This window comes from Labrus mixtus, chromosome 1, assembly GCF_963584025.1.
Source record: "Labrus mixtus chromosome 1, fLabMix1.1, whole genome shotgun sequence".
Lineage (NCBI taxonomy): Eukaryota > Metazoa > Chordata > Actinopteri > Labriformes > Labridae > Labrus > Labrus mixtus.
Window position 1 is genome coordinate 13,747,230 of NC_083612.1, and position 21,673 is coordinate 13,768,902.

At 40.4% G+C, this 21,673-nt stretch overlaps 1 protein-coding gene across 1 annotated transcript; it reads left to right on the forward strand.

The window, feature by feature from the left end:
• Window positions 1-2,127: 2,127 nt before the first annotated feature.
• LOC132960952 (mortality factor 4-like protein 1) lies at window positions 2,128-12,454 on the forward strand. The gene is made up of 12 exons (XM_061033278.1): window positions 2,128-2,320; window positions 2,768-2,814; window positions 2,910-2,977; window positions 3,119-3,205; window positions 3,490-3,570; window positions 4,721-4,746; window positions 5,322-5,410; window positions 6,758-6,859; window positions 7,009-7,097; window positions 8,148-8,320; window positions 9,885-9,969; window positions 11,915-12,454. Exons 1-12 carry the CDS (start codon window positions 2,281-2,283, stop codon window positions 11,997-11,999), a joined length of 972 nt encoding a protein of 323 aa, XP_060889261.1. The 5' UTR covers window positions 2,128-2,280; the 3' UTR covers window positions 12,000-12,454.
• Window positions 12,455-21,673: the final 9,219 nt, after the last annotated feature.

Here is a 21,673-nt window from a genome sequence, read left to right on the forward strand (position 1 = left end):
AACACAGCACAGTAGTAATCTATCATCATTGTAACAGTAATGTGGCGTCTTTTATTTGACCTTTATTGTTCTGTTGTTTTTGTGACTGATTTTGTGTGTTTGATCTTTTTCTTGTTTTAATGTGCTTGTAATCCCAATGTCATAAACTTCAATGTCCTTTTGAGAATAAATGAAGGTTGGAAAATGTCTAAGTGGCAATATATGATATCAGCATAAGCCCCAGCATAACCAAAAACATCGGCAGTCTTCAGATACGATCGTTAAAAAAGGTCACCACGGCAGGTACAAAAGAATTCCTTCCTCTGAAGAGCCCTCCGTCTTGAAAAGAAATGAGCTAAAATAACGTGTTCCCTGAGAACATTGGACATCCTGCTGTTGTAAAACACTGTGCAGCTTTCTGGCTGCGCTTTGCTGTATGATCACCTGCAGCAGGCGGGGAGTCAGGCTAATTTTGGATGCTTCATTGATCTTGCTCCTGTCACCTTACTTTAAGCATCACAAGCAACACCTGCTGCCTTTATAACACAGACACACAGGAGTGACCTGCAGACACCAAAGGAGCAGTTACACCTGAGGAAAACAAGCCTGGACTGGACTCTTTAATGATGGCATTGCTGTTCTCTTTGTAGTCAAGCGACACTGAGGTAACCGTCCTATAACAGGAAACCAATTCAGCGTCATCAAACGTCATTGCAACCTTTTTCTTACTCACTCAAAACATCCATTTAAAAACTTTCCAGATCTAGGGTCATTATTTAATGGCTGGTATACAGTAGAACTAGATAAACAGTGATGGCAGCTATATTCAGCCAGTTCCACAATCTATTGTAGATATTGTAGATTTTCTCCTGGGTTGGGAGTAGAGTTTAAAGGTAGCCAACTATAATAGATTTAACAATGACGGCTATAGACAATGGTCAAAGCCTAATGTATCAAACATTTTGGAATTTGATATAAAAAAACAGAAAACTGTTTTTAAAATGTGTTTTACCACAATAAGTGGATTTGTTTGCCGAGGCAAAGTACTTTTTTCTCAAGAGGTGAGGTACAAACCAGGACAGGACAAAATAATCCCAGATCAAGAGATGCAGTAACACAGCAATGATTTATCATGGGATACAGCCACAACCCCTATTAGAACATTTTATCACCCAAATCATGTAGACTTAAATAAAAGACAGCAGTTATTAACATGTAAGCCATTGGATGTTGGGATCTTCAAAAGTATATCAAAATTACAGTCGAGGAAAACAAAATAACAACTACCTAACCATCAATTTGAATGCCCGTATAAAAACATTACATGAGGCAATGTGGGGGATGATTTGTGCAAATATTCCACCAAAGGGCTGTCCCTGCACTGCCTCCAGGGACGTGTGTCAGGCTCTCACACATCAGACTGTATAATAAGTGTGTTCTGTTTCAATTAAGATGCAGATACGTGATGATTTTAGACAGAAATGTTTTAGTCACGGTGAAAATTGAGGCTGGGAGAATAGAGGGCTAACAACAGCACAATGTGTTGTAAATTAAAATTCCCTTGAACATCAAATATTCTTCTATATCAATGTTGTGCTTTTGCCAGAAGAATCTTAAAAATGCCTATAAAGTATGGAGGACGAGACCTGACAAAAGTATAAATAAATAAATGTAGAAATAAATAAATGTGGAAATAAATAAATATGGAAATAAATAAATGTAGAAATAAATAAATGTGGAAATAAATAAATATGGAAATAAATAAATGTAGAAATAAATAAATGTGGAAATAAATAAATATGGAAATAAATAAATGTAGAAATAAATACATGTAGAAATAAATACATGTGGAAATAAATACATGTAGAAATAAATAAATGTGGAAATAAATAAATGTAGAAATAAATTTAAGACATTTAATTATTTATGTCCCATTTATTTACCAGTTTTATTTACCATTTAATTATTTATTTATTAATTATTTTATTTATTTATTCCAGTATTTATTTATACATTTATTTATTTATACTTTTGTCAGGTCTCGGCCTCCATAATAAAGAAGCAAGTCTGCCAGCCAGCCACACTGCGCTTTCTGTTTTACGAGTTTTGACAGGAGCACTTGAACGCAGCACAGCTCCGAGAGGCTCCATATTGGTCAGGTGATCCAGCAGTAGGCAGGCCCTTCTCGGCTTCTTCTCCTTCGATTTGGCTCCAATGTCGGAGGTGTTTGTGCCTGGAAGAAATGGACTCTGGCAATGCTCGAATTTGATCATTCAGAGATCCGATCAGTTGAGTCTGTGAATGGCGCCAAAACAGGACCCTAAACCTAAATTTCAAGAAGGTCGGTACCGAAAAAACCCACACGGCGGTAAACGCCTGAAGGGGGCGGGTTTGTTGTTGTTGATGCTGATGCTCTAGCTTCACCATTATGTTTTCCAGATAAATAAAAAGCTACTGACCATTTACATATAAATAAAGACATTAGTTAAAGATGTAAAAGCATAAACATGGTCACACATTAAAGATGAATCTCTTCAAATAAAGCTAGCGGATCAAAATTGACATTAACGTGAGGCTAACAGCTAGGTAGCTTATTGCTGCCATGTTTATGAGCTTAATCTTTATGGACACACAAAGAAGTCCCTGATACAATGTCGAACCAGTTTATATCAGCCCAACATGTCGAACCAGTTTATATCAGCCCATCATGTAGTCATCAATGAGTTTATATTGGTCTAGTAACGGGTTATTACAGTGAAAACAGATGTTTGTTTTTGTGTCCCCTCAGGTGAAAGAGTCCTGTGCTTTCATGGGCCACTGCTCTATGAGGCAAAGGTTTGTTTCCACATGTACCTTAAATGCGTGCTATTTGTTGATTATTAACTTTTTAAAAAACAAACTGTGGACCTGTGTGTTTTCTTGTGTTGCAGTGTGTAAAGATCAACATTAAGGAGAAGCAGATTAAATACTTCATTCATTACAGCGGATGGAACAAAAAGTGAGCAGCTGTGTGATCAGATTTTTAATGTCCACATTTTTCTATCAGTACTTAACACAATATTTAATTTGTTTTCATTGTCAGCTTATGCACTGTATGTGGTCTGATTAAACTCACTGAAGGCTGTTTGTCTTTCTGCAGCTGGGATGAATGGGTTCCTGAGAGCAGAGTTCTCAAATATGTGGACAGCAACCTTGCGAAACAAAAAGAGCTTCAAAAGGCTAATCAGTAAGTTTTCATGTGTGCTCAAAATAAGTAGAATAGTGTTTTTAGAAATCAGTTTGTAAAGAATAATTCGCTGATGTTAAATCTTTTGTCCTCTTTTTACAACATGGCTTTAACAAGGGTTAACAAAGGGTTACATCCTTTGTAGCTATTTAATTCAATTATTTGAACATGAATTCTTTATTTGTTGCTTTTTGAGTTACAATTGTCACCTTAATGGATAAATATCAGATAAGATGTTTTGTTGTGAATTTATTAACTAACTCTTACTCATATTTCTTCCGCAGGGACCACTATGTTGAGGGAAAGATGAGGGGTTTAGCACCAAGCAAGAAGATTGCTGCTGTGCAGCAGAAAAATGTTGATCTGTAAGTTGTTTGTCACCTCTTTTGATGGAACCTGTTGTGAAATGCCTCTCGTTATGTCACATGATGTTGGCATCATGTTATTTACAAATGTACAGTGTGACCCAGTTCAACAGCTCTGACATGAGGCCTTTTGTTTAATCTGTTGCTCTTGACACTGTCACAGAATTTATACTTATATTTTAGGTTTTTCATGTAGGCTGTAACGTACCTGACTTTCACATACACTAGAGGGGCAGAGGCTCAAATTCACAAAAGCACATTTTAATTTAAAATTAAATTAATAGAACCATTTGTGACACTGTTACTGGAACAACCAAATACATTAAAACAAACTCATGACTGAGTGTATTTCAAACAGGGATATACAACAGTTGATGATTTATATGAAAATCATTTATGAGCTATTTCTGGAGTTACGAGTGTAGAATTTATCTCTTCAGTGTCACTTGTGCCTAGTGAGGGGAAAGGGATGTATTAAGTTACATCCCTTCATTGCTTCCCTCCAAAATAAAATCTTATACAAAAAGTGCATGAACATGAAAAATAACTAAACATTTGCTACACACTCAGAATTTTTTTAAATTAATTATGGTTCTCACTATTCATTTTACCCGATATTTGAACTTTTGATTTCTCCTATAAACAGATATGAACGTTTATTAAAAATGAATAAAGAAAGAAAGAGGGGGGAGAGAGAAAGAGCACATGTTAGCTAGTTTACTTTTTGTTTGTGGTACTTTTAGGCACACATTAAGTCCACCATCCATATTCCACTGACTTTACTAACATGACTGATCAATGCTAACTATAGGTCTGGGGATGGAGGCACGATTTAAACTGCTAAACTGTTCATACAAAGAGAGACTCGTAAAGTATTTCTATGCACACGAGTGTGTTCACAGCAGCGGAGAGAGGATTGCTGAGAGGGCAGTCTTTTGTAACACCACTGCAAACTTCAACTTCAGTAATAACAACTGTAGTTCAATCCAAAGCTCTCAGACAGTACCAGTCAAACCTGAACATTATATTATTTGTAAAGGCAGAATTTATGACAGCGCTGTTGAACTGTAACACACAGTAGTGTGTATCTAATGAAGCTGCCATTGAGTTTATATTTTATTAAAAGAATGTTTGTCTTTTTGCATCGTAGGAAAGTGAAGAAGGCAAAACAGAAAAGTAAGTCAAATGTTTCTAAATGACAGAGTGGGAATATGTTTGTCTGTGGGAATATTTAGCTGCGGATTTTGTTTTGTTTCTCTTATTGCAGTCTAGCAGCTTCTTTCTGATACTGTTAATGTCAGTTTTAGGGTAGAAATATACCAAATGAGCTCATCAACAGCCTGGAAAAAGTCATGGCTTTAAATTGTATTCCATGAATTGTATTTTCAGATGAACCACTTCATAACATCATAATTGTCTTTTATGCAACAGCCATTAATCTGGAGGCATTATGTACAGGAAAAAATCCCCAGAGAGTACTTTGATTTCTAAGAAGGATGAAATAAACTCGAGTGCTTCTTTATATTCAGGTCCTTCAACGTTTTTAGAGATAATTGTGGCTGAGGAAAAAGAAAATTACATACAGAGTAGCTGATTACCTGCTCATATATTATGGATATAAACAGCGTCACATTCAGACGCATTGTGTAATTTGATCAATTAAATGCAAAAAAGATACTTTAACCTTTTAATGTAAGCCCCAAACCGTTGATCCTTCATAATACATAAGTTATAATGGGTATCTTCTTTAGTCCCAGGGCCGGGGGAAGGTACCAGCAGCGGAGAAACGCCGCAGGGGCCACGGAAGAAGAGGGCTCGAGTTGATCCCACTGTGGAGAGTGTATGTATCATCACTTAATGGTAACCACACAGGAAAACATGTCCAGATGATCATTTCAGCTTAAATCATTTCGTTGCATTGTTTTAGGTTTAAAACTGTGGGGAAATGTCCTTACTTTGATTGGAGGAGGCATTTTAATCACTGGGATTTAGTACACTTAGCATGACACCAAACTGCCCGTTTGAGAGATTTTCACAACACTGCAGACTGGCCTTCCTTTCTGAGACGGGGGGAAAGCTAGATAAGAATTGAGAATTCATAATAAAAATGTCCTGAGAATTCCAAACTAATTTGGACATTTGAAATGATGGGCTGAACTAATTTCCTTGTTCTTTCAGTACGTAATTCATGCATGAATTTATTTAATCACGTTTATTTATTTACATTGGTTCCCCATTAGTTGTTACCACAGTAACAGCCATTCTTGCTGGGGTCCATACAAACAAGACAAAGAAAAAAAACACGATTGTGACTTGTGAATTGAGACTACGCTCCCTGTGTCCCGCAGCAGGTGACTGCTGAGACTCTCAGCACACAGTTCTTTCAGGTGTGGTTTAATTTGCCTCTGAAACAAACACACAAACATGGTGCGGCTGTGTCTCCGTTCGTAGAGTCGGTCGTCAGCAACATGTCTGATGTGTACTTGGGCAAGACACTTACCCCCGAATTGCTCCCGTTGCTTCGTCGGCGGTGTATGAATGCGTATGAATGGGATTAGTTACTTTTGATGGTCTCACTACATAGAAAGACTAGACTAGAAAAGACTAGAAAAGCGCTATAAGCTCACGTCCATGTTGGCACCATGCAGCCAGCAGCAGAAATAATTATGACCTGCTCTGAAACCTTGTAGTTTTATGCAAAAGAAAACAGTTCTCATGTCATTGAAAGCTTGAATATTTGAGGGCAGAGGAAATTTAAATATATGCAATATAAATATACTGTGTCATGCAGTATTTGATAAACAAGCAAGACCTGTTGTGAAATAAATCAGAGACATTTAATATGTTACAGAACATTTATAAATAAGCATCAATATAATAAAAAACTTCAAATGTTTTCCTTCGTTTAAAAAAATAGCTATAAATATTAAACTGCGTCATTCTACAGCAAAGCTAAATGTTTGTTTTTCTTTTCAGATTTTCAATTTCACGGAAATATTTGCTAAGTGAGTCGTGGGGAAATGTGTCCACGTGAAAGTAGCAGAGAAATGTGAACGGTTCACTGAGGAACCTTGAGCACTAGAGAGATATTAAAAAAAAAAAAAAAAAAAGATGTGTTGCTGTATTGAATCACCCACTTTTAAAATAACCACTCAATACATTCTACATATTTGTGTCTTTTTGGCAGGAGGAGATGTTCACCAACCGTGTGGAGGTGAAGGTAAAGATCCCGGAGGAGCTTAAACCCTGGCTGGTGGACGACTGGGACCTCATCACTCGACAGAAACAGGTAGGTAGTAAAACAAACACAAACACTGAGAGCGCAGATGTTTGCTGTAGGTTTACTTCAGCTATAATAACCTTCCGTAGTTTAGAAAGTCGACTCCACAGTAAAGAAAGTGTCTGTGTTTTAAAATCTCATTTTTCTGATGTGTACAGTTATTTCATCTGCCTGCTAAGAAGAACGTCGAGACTGTCTTGGAGGACTATGCAAGCTATAAGAAATCTAAAGGAAACTCTGACAACAAGTAAGAATTCTTCGCTTTATTCAAATGATGTCATGTTTATTTGTGTGGGCCTTTTATGACTTTATTTCAGAGGACAATGGTTAGAGAAGGGTATCAGGGAGATAGAGTGGGCAATGACATGTCAGACCACGTCTCCCTCTTGGAGGACTATATCCTCCATACATGGGGTGCAGCCTAAAAGCTAGGCCATCTGTGGCCCCTGTTGTGTGATTCTTAAAGGAAGAATGTGGGACATCATTTTACACATAAATAAAGCAGAAATCAAGGATATCCTCTGTAAATGTCTCTCTGAGTCATGACTGTCTACAATGAGTGAGAAGTGTGAGTCCTGCCAGCTGTATTGTTGTTGGAGCCGTGTTTACATCATGTCTACATGGACAGGACAGCTTTGCATATAAAGCTGTTCATATCAAGGACTAGAGAAAAGAAGAAGAACATACTCGATGCTTATTTGGTCTTTTGAGTGTCTTTAGATCACGGTAATTACGTGTCCATTTATGTGTGTGCTAACATTAGCCTGCTAACACGACAATGCAGACCACAGAAAATTGCAGCTCAAGCTGAGGATAATTTTGTACACCGCCTGCGCTGAAGGGTGCTTTCTATTTGATAACTCCTTTGTGTGAACTTGAGTGGAGAGGGGTTGGAGGAGGTGTGTCACTGGAGGAGAGCGAGGCTTCAGAATAGCGCAGGTGTCGCCAAACAGACGTTTGTTTTGGTTTCATGCTGGTGCTCAAGGGCGACATCTACTGGATCAAAAAGTCGCACATTCTTCCTTTAAAACAGATTATATAATGTTTGCGGGACTTGTGTGTTCATGTGCTGAAATAAAAAGCATCTTTTTAGGAAAATAATGCAACAACATTTTTCACTGCATCCCTGGTTACTTACAGTTTTTCACATTTCCAAATATATTTTCAAACAGTTGAACACACCAACTTTCAACCCTTAACTTTATAACAGTAAATTATGCAGCACAAATGCACGATTTGTTTTTATGTGATAGTCTCCATGAATGTAATTTGTGGCCTTTTCTCCCCCTCTTGTAAGAGAGTATGCTGTAAACGAAGTTGTGGCGGGGATTCGCGAGTACTTTAACGTCATGCTGGGCACTCAGCTGCTTTACAAGTTTGAGAGGCCGCAGTATGCTGAGATCTTAGCTGAACACCCGGACATGCCCATGTCTCAGGTGTACGGGGCTCCACACCTGCTGCGCCTATTTGGTAAGGAACCTTGACACACACTGAATCACACACATGAACACAATACACACACACACACACACACACACACACACACACACACACACACACACACACTGAAACATCAAACACTTGCTTTAAACTGAGAGATAGTTCATTGTAACTGAAGAGGAATAGAAGTCACTCTCTGTACTATTACAATTTCTTTCAAATGCTTTAATATAATTCTTAGAAAACCGTCATATTCATACAATGGCTGGGGCGGTGTAAATGTTCAAGGAGTTTTATTTCGTTCTTGTCCGTGTCTTGGGAAATTATCTCTGCAGAAGCTTGAACACGTAATACTTAAGACAGGCATTAATGTCATTTCAATGAATAACAGTCAGTCATACTGAATCATTGGTGGCTGGCCTCCGTTTTCCCACTTCTTCTGATATTGAATTTGGATGAATTATTTTTGACAGATGAAGTCATTGTGAGTTTTAATGAGGTGAGATTATCATTGAGCACGAAGAGAACTGCTGATCTCATTCGATTATTCATAGTCATTCATACATGACTTTAATATCACACATTAGTCATACTTAACATCAACAGTCAAAAGGATGAAAAACTGTGCAGCTAACCAATTACTCTTCATCAGATCATAACGCTGATCTTAATTTCTCGCTAAATAAAGCATCAAGTGTATTAAAAATTATTTTTCAGTGCATTTTTAGGACCTCACAAATAATTACACAATCAAATAGAACTAGCATCATCTTTGTTAAATGACAGTTATTCTAGCACTGGATTTTATGAATGAATGACTTATAACAGTACAGAGTCTGGAACATAGTCTGTACAAATGGACACTGTGACAAAGAGCTGGGGAAAAATCGATTTATGTAAAAAAAAAAAAAAAAAATTTGGGGGGGCTAATCAGTTACTCCCTGCTAATAAAAGTGCTATAAGGCTAGCTCTTTAACTCAGTAGAATGACAAATAGAGCAACAAGAAATTCAGCCAGTCCCACAGGTGACTGGAGTAGATCCTGAAGTACTAATTCAAAAATAGACTTGGATCAATGAATCCAGCATCGTGACCCAAAGAATCGAAATCGAATCCTGAGACACCCAAAGATTCCCAGCTCTGCTGGGACATAACTAGCTGGTTTTTGAAACTATGAGCTTTTCTCAGGTTTTTGACCTAAAAAAAATGATTTGCCTTAGCTTCTGTCATAAATGAGATGTTGCCATGGTAGAGATTTGTCAATCACAGGTAATTATGTCCTAAAGCGTTTTCTGCTTATTGTCTTGTTTTAGTCTAAATGCTATAATTTGAAAAACAATCATGCTGTAATAAAGAAGACTTCAAATTGGTGCTTAAGACCATAAACTCAAATTACAATCTATAAAAAAAGAGGAGAAGGTTTTTATCTTTATTGCCAACATCAAGCACCTTTTATTATAAATATTTTTTTAAAGCAGAAAGACAAGAAATTAATTCCTCTGATTTCTGTTTCACACTAATTGATGTTGGTACATCATTGACTCAGACTGTATATGCTCCTGTCTTCTCTCCTCACTCATGTCGTCCTCTGACAGTTCGTATAGGAGCCATGCTGGCCTACACTCCACTGGATGAAAAGAGTCTGGCGTTGCTGCTGAGTTACCTCCAAGATTTCCTCAAGTAAGTTTTATCTCCAACCAAACCTCAGAGACTTGACGCCATGTTCGGCTGATTCTGAAATGTCATGTTACATCCAAATTCACATCAGTGCAACCAAGCTTATTCAAAAACCTGAAAACATGAACCGCAAAATCAATTTTCCCTGAATCATTTTTTCTTTGGGTTAGAATGACCGCACACTCAGAAATTACTCAGCCTGTCAGTATGTCACTGTCAAGATGGAGTTTTAGAGAACTGATTCAGTTCTTGCTTGAGTACTAGACTGAACAAATGTTAAAAGGAGAACACCATGAGGTTTTCTTCTCTTCAATAAGCACACTGTTGTTATTTTAGCTATTGTAATTTGTATCATATAGTATATGGATACCACACAATTGATTAAGTGGCATGAGGTGTCACATATAAGTGTTGTAGTCAAGGCCACACTAACTGAGATCACGTCATCCCGAGACCAAGACAAGACCAAGACATTTAGGGATCAAGACCAAGTCAAGACCAGAAATATCAATGAAAAAAAAAATCTTGTGTGCAGGGGGCGTGTCACTCACACAGAGAAGGTAACGGCCATAACCAGGTGATAAAATCTAATCGTGAATTAATTAAAGTATTTCGTTTTTTTAGAAAGGGGGGTTTTCCTTCTAATCACAGTGATGACATGAGAAAGGGCCAATCGTAACATTTTTAACACAACATTTTCTCTTGACCGGTCTTGATTTAAAATCCAGTCCACAGTCTGAGACGGAGACAAGACCGAGTAAACAAATCTTTGGAGTCCGAGACAAGACCGAGACCTCCAAAAAGTGGTCTCGCGACCAGTCTTGAAACCAATAAAAATAAAAGACCAATTTCGAGGACTACAACACTATCACATATAACCATATAGCTGGAACATTATTCATAATCAACATAAAGTAAAAAAAAAAAAAAAAGAAAGAAAAAACAATCAGATGGAAAAAAAAAAACAACAACATAGAATGAAACAATATAAACAACGTATTATGTCTAAAAGGGGGATGGTCAGCAGCTGCCCAAGATAGTTAGAGGCAAATTATTTACGCAAATATGTCGGACTTGGTTGCAGAATCTTGTTCAATATCATGGTAGACACATTAGCTTTATCTGATACATGACATCACTGAACTATTGCTTGTGAGATGGGGTTCTGCTGATTTCTTCTCAGTGAGGATCAGGCATTGGGCTATGGGGGATGAGAAGGCTTTGGCGTCATATATTAAAGTAAAGAAATGATGTACAGTACTTACAGGGGACATATGCAGTAATTTCAGTAATACCATGTGAATAGTAACATTCTCAAACCCATGACAATAACATTTCTGTATGTCAGCGTGTGCTTTCTCTGTCCGCTATTGTTCATACTATAACTGAAGCAGAAACTGAACACTGTGTGAACTCTCTGTTTATCAGGCTGTGACTAATCATGTCACTCCAAGATTAAATCCAATGACATTTCTGAACAAAAAAAATGTCATTTCCTACAAAGCCTTTTTCATTTATAGCAGCAAAGACTTGTCTTTAACACCTCCTCCCCCCTTCAACGCAGCATGTCCAGTTTTTGGCAAGGCTATTTTTCCATTAAAAGCTTCCTTTCCATTGAAAAGCAGCTGGCCTTATGTGTTTGTTTTCTTCATGTTTGAGCCCTGTGAAAAGAGTGTAATTTTGCCTTATTATCACATTTTATATTTATCTTAACAAACCAAATTTAATTTCCAACAGAACAAGACTCCTGCTGGGAGTTTCTTAGTCTGACAGGATGATAATTATGCAAATCTTCTCAAGAGACAGCCGGCATTTAACATCCTGCCTCAGTTTGAAAATCCTTGTGTTCCTTTTTGTTGTTGGATTGATTTAAAAGCTTGTTTCACCCTCCAGAAATGTGCCTTTCTGTCCCACTTCACTACAACAATGTATCTGACATTTTCCTCAGGTACCTGGTGAAGAATTCCTCCACCCTCTTCAGTGCCACGGACTACGAGGTTGCTCCCCCAGAGTATCACCGTAAGGCTGTGTGAGAGCTCTCAGCACACCTGCCTTCTCCCAGACCACATGTAAAAACTACACATGGATGAGATTTTTCACTTGAGCAGCTCGCTTCTTCCACAAAGGTCTCAGGAGCTTGTTACGAATAAGAACAAAAAAAACGATTAAGAAAAACTTTTTAAAGATTTATCTCGGTTCTTTTCTCTCCCCTTCGTCCTTTTCTGGCACTTAATTAAAAGAAAGATGAAAAAAAGATTCAGTTTTCTGTCACCAACATTCAACAAGCAGCTCTTTTGATGTTTTTGTGCATTCCCTCTGATAGATATTTGTTAACTGTTGCATGTGTGTATTTTTGACTGTTTCTCTTGCCACGTGTGGTGCAATTCAAAGCTGGACTATGTTGTCAGCACTCAGCATTTAATGTTTTTTTTATCTGTAACCTGTGTATTTGTATTGATTTGTTAAAAAAAAAATTGTTTCTACACAATCCCTGTGTTGTAAGCTGTGTTTTCTTGATCACATCTTTTGAATTATTTGCTATTTTGTAAGTCATGGATGCATGTAGCATCAAGGCACAACTTTAAAATATACATAGACGTGCACTGTAGAGCATGGATTTATATTCCTTTAACAAGACAACAACAAAAACATGCATCTTTCATGCACATGAGTTTAGATCATGAAAGCTGAAGAATCTCAACCTTTGTGCAAATAGAAGTACTAAAAGTTCAAGCTATGTAGAATGATCCAGTTAAGTATGAATTATACAATATTATTGTTTTAAAATTAATAATGCATCACTTGAATGCCGCAGCTGGTAAGATACTTTTAACTATTTTATGTTTGGTAGCAATCAAGCCTTATCGTAATACGAAAAAATCATGTATTAGTACTAAATGAGTTATGTGAAGTAAAAAGAACAATAATTCACCTGAAATTCATCAACAAAGAGGTTAAAAAAACTGATCATTTGAAATGAACAAATCCCTCAATCAAGAGCATAACTTTATATAAATGAGTAATAGTTGTGTACATGGTTCACATACTCACTGTGAACAGTCACAGTAAGTCACATGTCTCCCTCCCACCTTTAATGTTGAACCTATCGCTTCAGTGTTAACCCTGTTGTGAGAAAAACAATCAGAGTAATGTGGCATAGGCAGATATTTCATTAAAGAAGGCAGTAGAATATAAATGGCAACTAGAAAAAATAACCGTCCGCCGTTATATTGGACTGATCAAGATGTTTCATGAACATTAATGAGTAAACTGATAAGTCTATTAACAGACTCTGTACAGTTCGCTTGTAGAACAAACTTGTAATCCAACCTTTGTTAAATCCTACTGCTGAGTATTTTTCTATTATGTCACTTTACATACCTATTTATTTTGTTTGTGGAAAGAGCTCACTAGGGGGCAGCATTTTCTCTTAATAATTTATCCCCCCCAAAAAACTTGATGCCCACCTTTTGAGTCAAGCTCCAGTGTTGATAATTATTTAACTATATGTCGTTGTGACCCCGAGGCGAGGCAGTTAAACTAACGTATTTCTTTTAACCTATGACAGGGACTCAGAAAATAAATGATGTCAGAGCAGTACCTGTTATGTGTGCACATAACAGTTCGAATCAACAGCACAGTTAGCATCACAGCTAACACCTGAGTCTCACTCGCCAACCGGACTGGTCACGCAGACCGTAAGACCCACCCCAGCACCATTTGAGCTGGAGACGAGCTGCCTGAATGTGAATTTTGCTGGAGGTCGTAACACATCATCGCAGTGGTAGTGTGGAAATTGTGGCTCTTCATTGCACACCACATGCAGCCCCAGCTGCCCAGCTAAAGGGCAGAGGTGTCGCTGCGGCAAACAAAATCATTTTGCCAAGGTCTGTCGCTCTAACCCCTCTGATGCCACCCGAACAACCGGCCCTCCAGCACCAACGACTATCCATTCAGTGAGCTCACCTTCCCGGCCATTCAAGTGGTGCACAGTTGAGCTAGATGGAGTGTGCGGCGACTTTTCTCCCAACGGACAATTACGCCCAATGCAGAGGATTTATATGACTATGGCAACTCTAAAACTGGCATGGCAGGGACAATATCCTTCCCTGTTGTCCCTATGGGACAAGAGCACTCACGTCATTCACATTCCAAGTGTCCAAGCATGGAGCTAACGTCATGGGCCTGGATTTGTTTTGTGACCTGGGGTTCTCTCTTGTTGATAACACCGGCTGCACAATCCAAACTGTGGGCCTGTCATGGCAACAACGATGGCCGTCCCTGTTCAATGGCCTGGGCTGTCTCACCACCTTTAACCACCAGCCCCTGCTTGACCCTGCAGTACGACCTGTCATTCAGCCCCAGCGACGCCTGCCCCTTGCTCTGCGTGATGACGTCTCCACTGAGCTCTGGAAATTACTGGACGCGGGCATAATTGAGCAAGTAGATGCGTCACCCTGGATCTCCAATTTGGTGGTGGCTAAAAAAAAAAGATGGGGGACTGCGCCCATGCATCGATCTCAGGTCAGTCAATAAGGCGGTGATCCCAGACAAGTACCCACTACCCACAGTGGAGGAGCTGACTGCTAAGTTCCATGGCTCCTCTGTGATCACAAAATTGGACCTCCGCCAGGGCTACCTACAGGTTCCATTACACCCAGACAGCCGGAACCTCGCAGCCTTTGTCACGCACACCGGGATGTTTCGTTACACCCGGATGCCTTTCGGCCTCAGCTCAGCCCCCAGCTGTTTCCAGAAAATAATGTCCACCATCTTTGCAGGTATCCCGGGGCATCTACCTGGACGACATAGTGGTGCATGGCCCAACAGCAGCAGTCCATGATGAGCGCCTAACCAAGGTGCTCGGCGTGCTTGCCAGTCACAATCTCACACTGAACGGGGGAGAAGTGCGCCTTCTCTGTACCCACTATTGACTTCCTGGGTTTTCGCCTGACTGCTGATGGCCTCAGCCCACTCCACTCCAACGTGGAGGCTGTGCAGCGCCTCCCGGAGCCCACTAATCCAACTCAGCTTGCCTCCTTTCTGGGGATGACAGTTTACTACTTACGTTTCCTGCCCTAATACTCCTCAACCATAGCCCCGCTGCGTGACCTCTTGAAGAAAGATGCGCCCTGGATATGGACGCCAGCCCGCTCTGCAGCAATCTGCCATCTTAAGGAACAACTCATCTCCCCTCCTGTGCTGGCGCATTTTGACCTAGTGAGCCCCACAATCCTGACCTGCGACGCATTCAACACAGCAGTTGGCGCTGTGCTGTCCCAGATTCAACACAACACAGAGCGTCCTATCGCGTTCGCCTCTCGCTCTCTCACGGCAGCTGAGCAGAAGTACTCTGTGGGAGAACAAGAAGCACTGGCTTGTGTCTGGGCATGTGAGCGATGGCACACGTACTTGTACGGCTGGCATTTCACACTGCAGACTGATCATCAGGCCCTTACAACCTTGCTAGCTTCATCAGGGTCTGGCCATAAACCACTCAGGATCCATCGCTGGCCGGAGCGACTTCAGCAGTACAACTTCTCTCCCCAATTCACACCAGGCCGGGAAAATGTGGTGGCAGATCTGCTCTCTCGTGCCATCCCTAGCCACCCAACACCAGACATGGGCACGGACCCTACAGAACCAGATCTCATATTGATGCTTCATGAACCCCTTCAGACCACAGTCTCGCTCCAAAAACTACAGCTTGCTTCCGAAGCCCACCCTCTCCTCTCCCAGCTCCGCACCTTCATCCGACAGGGGTGGCCTCGGTCGGTGTCAGAAGAATTGGCACCCTACCGGCGGGTCAGAGAGGAGCTCTCCTGCTGGAACGACGTCTGCATAGCCCGAGAGTTTCATATGGTGGTCCCCAGCAGCCTGCGACCACGTATCCTGGCCATGGTTCACGATGGTCATTTAGGCATTGTCAAAGTAAAGCAGCGCTGCAGGAACTTGGTATGGTGGCTAGGCATTGACCAGGATGTGGAGACCATGGTAAAGGACTGCACAGCCTGCCTCGTCAGCGGGAAGACTGGCCCACCGCCGACTCCACCTCTACAACCGGTGCAGTGGCCAGCCTCTCCCTGGGACCACATCCAAGTAGACATCTGCGGAGAACTTCATGGTGTCCCACAGCACCAGCGTTTTCTGGTTGTGGCATATGACCTTCACTCAAAATGGCCTGCCTGAGCTGTACTGCTCCAGACCCTGCTGCACTATCGAGCAACACCACACTCAACTACAGGTAGCTCTCCAGCCCGTCTCATGATTGGCCGAGACTTGCAGCTTCCACTGGATTGGCTCCGACCACCTACAGAGGCCGCAGCAGCACACTCGGCCCAGCAGAGGAGGAGGGTTGCAGACAAGCAGAGCCAGATGAAACAGCGGTTTGACAGGAGGAGGAGAGCACGCCCACCTAGTTTCACGGTGTTGGACTGGGTCCGGATTCGTCGACCGCACCGGAGCCACAAACTGCTCTCCTTTTGGTCCACACCGATGCAGGTCTGTAAACAACTTGGGGCCGCAACATTTCGCCTGTCGGATGGTTCGCGCTGGCATGCCAGTCGGCTTCAGAAGGTAACGCCGCCTCCTCTTATGCACCCCGATTCCCCAGAGAACTGTACCCCCTCTGCAGTGGACTTTGACCACCTCGGGGCACGACCACAGCTTACAGCTGGACACTCCACTGGGCACACAGGGACCCCCGACGAGCCAGAGGCTAGGCCAGCTCGAGTCCAGGCACGGCCAAACTACCTCAAAGACTATGTTACAGACTTTTAATCTACTGCGGGGCCTGTTAAATGGCAAAATAATCCACATGGCTCTGTTGGTAACTGGCAGTCTACCCAGATTACCTAGTTAGGATGTTGTTTCACACGTTGATTTGTTTGCTTGTTTTGTGGGTTTTTGAAGGGGGGTAAATGTTATGTATGCACGACAGCCGGTGTGCCTGAGGGAGTTATGACACTCGGCAGCTTTACGGCAGTTAACGTGTTAAGACGGTTTAGATAGAGCGGGGCTCTCAGTGTTATGTGACCCGTGTGTTGGGCTGAATAAAGCGAGGTGTTCAAAAACATCGAGTCCTGTGAGTCTGTGAATACAACTGTACCGCTCCACATACTGTCACTAGGATTATAATTGATTGATTACAATTTATTGACAATTTAAAAAACATTTCACTTTCACGTCTATTTATTTATCTATCTATCTATCCATCCATCCATGTGAACAGGGAGTGGTTAGAACAAAGGCACTATATAAGTGCAGTCCATGTACCACTTCCTCTCTATTCACCATCTTGTCTTTATAGGGTATCATTTATATATATATTATATATTTGTTCTGTCTGCATTAATTTTAGCTACATTTCAATTTAATTGTGACTACATGTGATATTGAGAACAACAGGAAAACAGTCAAAAGTATCTGCAGACATAATGACCAAATTATGTTTAGTCTTTAAAATAAACAACATAACATTTTTTTTTGGATTTGATATACTCCTTTAAAATGTCTCTGTTCAGTATTTTAAGCTTGGCTGGTGACAAAAACCACCAACTACGATAAATAAACCCAACATAGTAATATATAATTCTATACAATGATTGGTTTGAATGTTTACAAGGATATTTAGAACATATTACATTAAGGTATGAAATTCTGCTCTGGTTGTAAATAACATCTTTTGAGTTGTCTGTGCAGTTTAATGTCATTATGTTTCACAATGACTGTTTCTTTTCTGTGTTATTCTGAACTGACGTCAAATGGAAGGATAAAGAAGTTCAACGAGAGATCACAGAAAACGCTGAGTCGAAGAATTATAAAATGTCTTTATGTCCTTGAACACATCACGCACATTCTTCCTTTTAACTTCTTATCTGCTGGTCTTTATCAGTTTGGTATTGTGTGATAAAGGTGGTGGTTTGCAACATGCTTTTGTTGGTAGAAGTGAATACTGAACTGTAGCTGCCTTTATTGTCAATATTTCTAAACTAAACTAAGAGGGAATTTTTTCTCATAGAAAATATTGTACAACTTCTTTCCTGAAGATAAAAGTAGGGTGTGTGAAGAAGTAGATGGCTATTCAATATTTCAGATATTTAATCAATGCAGTGAATGTAGATAAATGATAAATGTTGAGTTATGTAAACCAACAGTTTTTATATTTAGATGCTGATGAATATGACTGCATATTAAAGGTATTAGATATTAGGCTGTTAAATATCCAGAATGTAAAATTCATGAATGTAGAATCACACTGAATGTCAGTGCTCCCTTATGAATCATTCACATATAGCAATACATGCTGAATAATTTCTTAAATAAATGCACAAGCTTTTCTTTTTAATGTAAACCTGATAATTAGAATAATAACAGTTACTGGTGGCTTTTGAAGCAGGATTGTATGTTAATACAATTATTTCTGCAGGTACATCACTAAGTTCACTACACAATGTTAATGAGGGACATGTGATTGTCAAAAGAGTACAAAGTAGAGCAATATAACGTGGAAATGTAGCTGTGTGTTGATTATTCTTCTGGCATTCAAGCTGTACGATCCCATATATGTTCATGAATTACAATAATGTGTAAAGGCAGCGACACTGAAACTGAAACACTGAAAAGGGACAAGACAGCGAGGAACTCTAATTAAAGGATTCACAAAGCTAACATGTAAATAGCAGGACTAGGTTAGGCTACCTCATGTCATGAACACCTGAAGTCCACGGTACAGGGAACTTGTTCCGTGACGCATGTCAGAAAGATAACCAACCGACTGTTTAGTTTTTTAAGATAATTTAGTGAAGGCTAAATGACAGGTTATTACAGAAGCCAAAATAAAGTGTTTTTACATTAAACACTTGGCATAGAGAGATGTGTAGCACTTTGTTCACAGACTTGTAGGAAATGAATCCAGGTGTTCTCGGTCGTCAGGTAGCCTAAGCCTGACGTCACGCCAGGTTTTTCCTTCCCTGTCCCAGCATGTCTCCAACTGCTCCCCACGACGCCCGACAAGGAAGTCCCGCCCTCAAAACATTGCCGATTGGATCAAAATTGAAACAGGCCGCGAAGTCTGTCGGTTTGACTGGCTTCTACAAGTGTCAATCAAAACGCGACCAGTGTTTGCGGTTAGGCGTCAGGTGAAACTCGCTCTGGGAGGAAAAAAGGGATAGATGAAAACTTACTACGTCGAACTTTCTGGAAAGTTTTTTTAATACTATTTATGATTTTAATCACCAAAGGAAACTTTTAAAACCAGAGACCAACATTTAACAAGATGAAGAGCCTGAAGTATCGATTGAAAAAGCACGAAGTTACGATCACAGTAAGTTGTTTTTTTCCCCCTGTATTTGACAAAGTTTAGCTAATTTCCCCGTCTCTTGCTATTGAAATAACTGCGAGTAAGGACATTAGTAATGGTAGCCCATTCGTTGTGTTTTAACATTGCGGAGGTTCTTGTTAGAAAGCCTGACCTCCTGTCCTTAACAACCACATTAAAGGCGGTCATGTTCCCGCTGAGGCTGCTGCTGCTGCTGCTGCTGTGGCTGGAAAACACACCGCCAGCAAGTTAGGCACCTGCACCTCTGCGCTGGCTGTTGGCCCAACAAAGTTACCTACTACACAGCATGCTTTTCTGTTTCACGTTTCCATGGCATGGCGTGAATCTATAACAGCTGGTCGTGTTATTGTTCTTCCTAAAGCGCGGTCGGGAGGAAAGCAAATCAGTGCAGCAGTGTCTGTCTCCTGATTGTGGCGAGGTGCACCCATGCTTCCTAAAACACGGACCGAGGTTTTGTTTGCGTGTTGTAAAGATTCTGAGAGTTTTCGCCTGGAAATGAGCTGCTCACCTCCAGGAAGAGGCTCGGTTGCTATTCATTTGGTGGCCTACTCACATCTTAAAAACGTGTGCAGTCTAGTACAACAGTTGAAGGATAATGTTTCGTGTTTCAGGGAAGGTGCATGCGTTATTGCTTACTCTAAAAGCATTACTCTGAATTGTCAGAATGATGTGGAAAAAATACATTTAAATTTTTCCAGGACCCCAAAATATGTCTTGAGATTTCCTCTTTTTTTTCCCCCCACCGTAGGACAGTCCAAACCCAAAGACTCAACATTAATCTACTGAATGACAAAGACAAGTAGCAAATCCTACTGAGTCTTAAAACGATCCTTGTTTATGTCATTGGTGAATTTTGACTGCACTTGTTTGATCAGTTATTAAATATTACATGTTAAAAACATGTTTCTGTTGTTTTCACAACACCATAACAAACTACAGGATAGTTTCACGATTTGCCTTAACAGGTCATGACTCAATTAATTGGTGCATCATTTGTGTTAGGGAATGACTTAAACTAATACAACAGCTATTGAAACGCTTACTGATTCATTTTCTACGACTGGTGTTTATAATGGTTAATGTTTGTGTTTTAGATCAGTTTAAAGCAACAATACTGAACTTTTCCATCTTTAAATTTCAAAGTCGATCTAGTACAACAACTTTCAACAGGCAGAATAGCGTCTCTCCCATGTCCACAGATCGATTGTTGCTTACAGCACTGTAGAAGTTTGGCAGCAGGCTGTGGTTCTCTCACAAGAAGTTGCTTTACAGTACTAGCCAGTTTGCTCATCTCAGTACTGTTTGATACAATGGCTAAAGCTAAGAGCTAAGCTGAGGCTTAGAGATGGAAGAAAACGGTGACGGATGAAGCCAGAAGAGAAAACGAGAGCGTGACCGAGTCCCTGCGTATATTATTCATAACAGATTGCAATGTAATGTTAGGCTGTATTGGTATCGGTGTCATCGTTGTCTCATGTTTAGCAGCTTTACCAGGTGCAGAAAGTCATCTCACACAAGTTATGTCTCAGGCTCAACAACGGGCTGTAGAGAAGAGTCATATTTGTGCAAAATCTGGTAATATTACTGTACACCTTGTCAATCAAAATGGGTCTTTGGCATCTCACAACACAGCCCGTCTGCTTTTCAACACATTTCCAGTTTGTCCATAGCCCTGCTTAATTATGTGCCGTAACTAAGCTCAGCCATATCAGATCTTTGCACATTCATGTTGATTCCGCAATGGCGTGATATTAGTGTCCCTGTCTGTGAATTCACATTTGTGTTTCGGCATTGCTGAAGCATGGCTCAGCAGGAGCTCCACATACACGCCTAGTCAGACATGCACGCACACACAGCGCTGTGCACTTCCACTGGCTCGGCTCAACACCGTCTCGCCTCTCTTACTACCTCAGAAGACGCTACAGAGGGTTGATCACTTCGTCTTCTGCGTCTTTATTAACGTAATGTCACAAATCCAAAGTGTCTATAAAATCTTCACATCAGCTGATGATCTATATCGCCTACAAAGAGAACATCTTCATACACTAACTTCATAAACCCACGGCTCGCTAATTTAAAGCAGTTTACTGCTTACTTCTTATTGATTTCTAACACACCAGTACGTGCTTTATGCCACTCGCTGGCTCATAGTGCAGTGACTCCGCCCACCGTGATGTCATGTGCGTTCCCTTTATTCAGCCTAATACTGAAGATAATCACAGGGCAGGACATGGCTAAATGGATATGGTGTCTTTGTTTCTTGCTCTTTAGAATGGTAATAAACACCACGTCTTTCACACAGTGAGGTGTCCGAGTGTCACCAGTTTACACCACCTTAGCTGTCTACAAATGTTGCTTTTATTTATG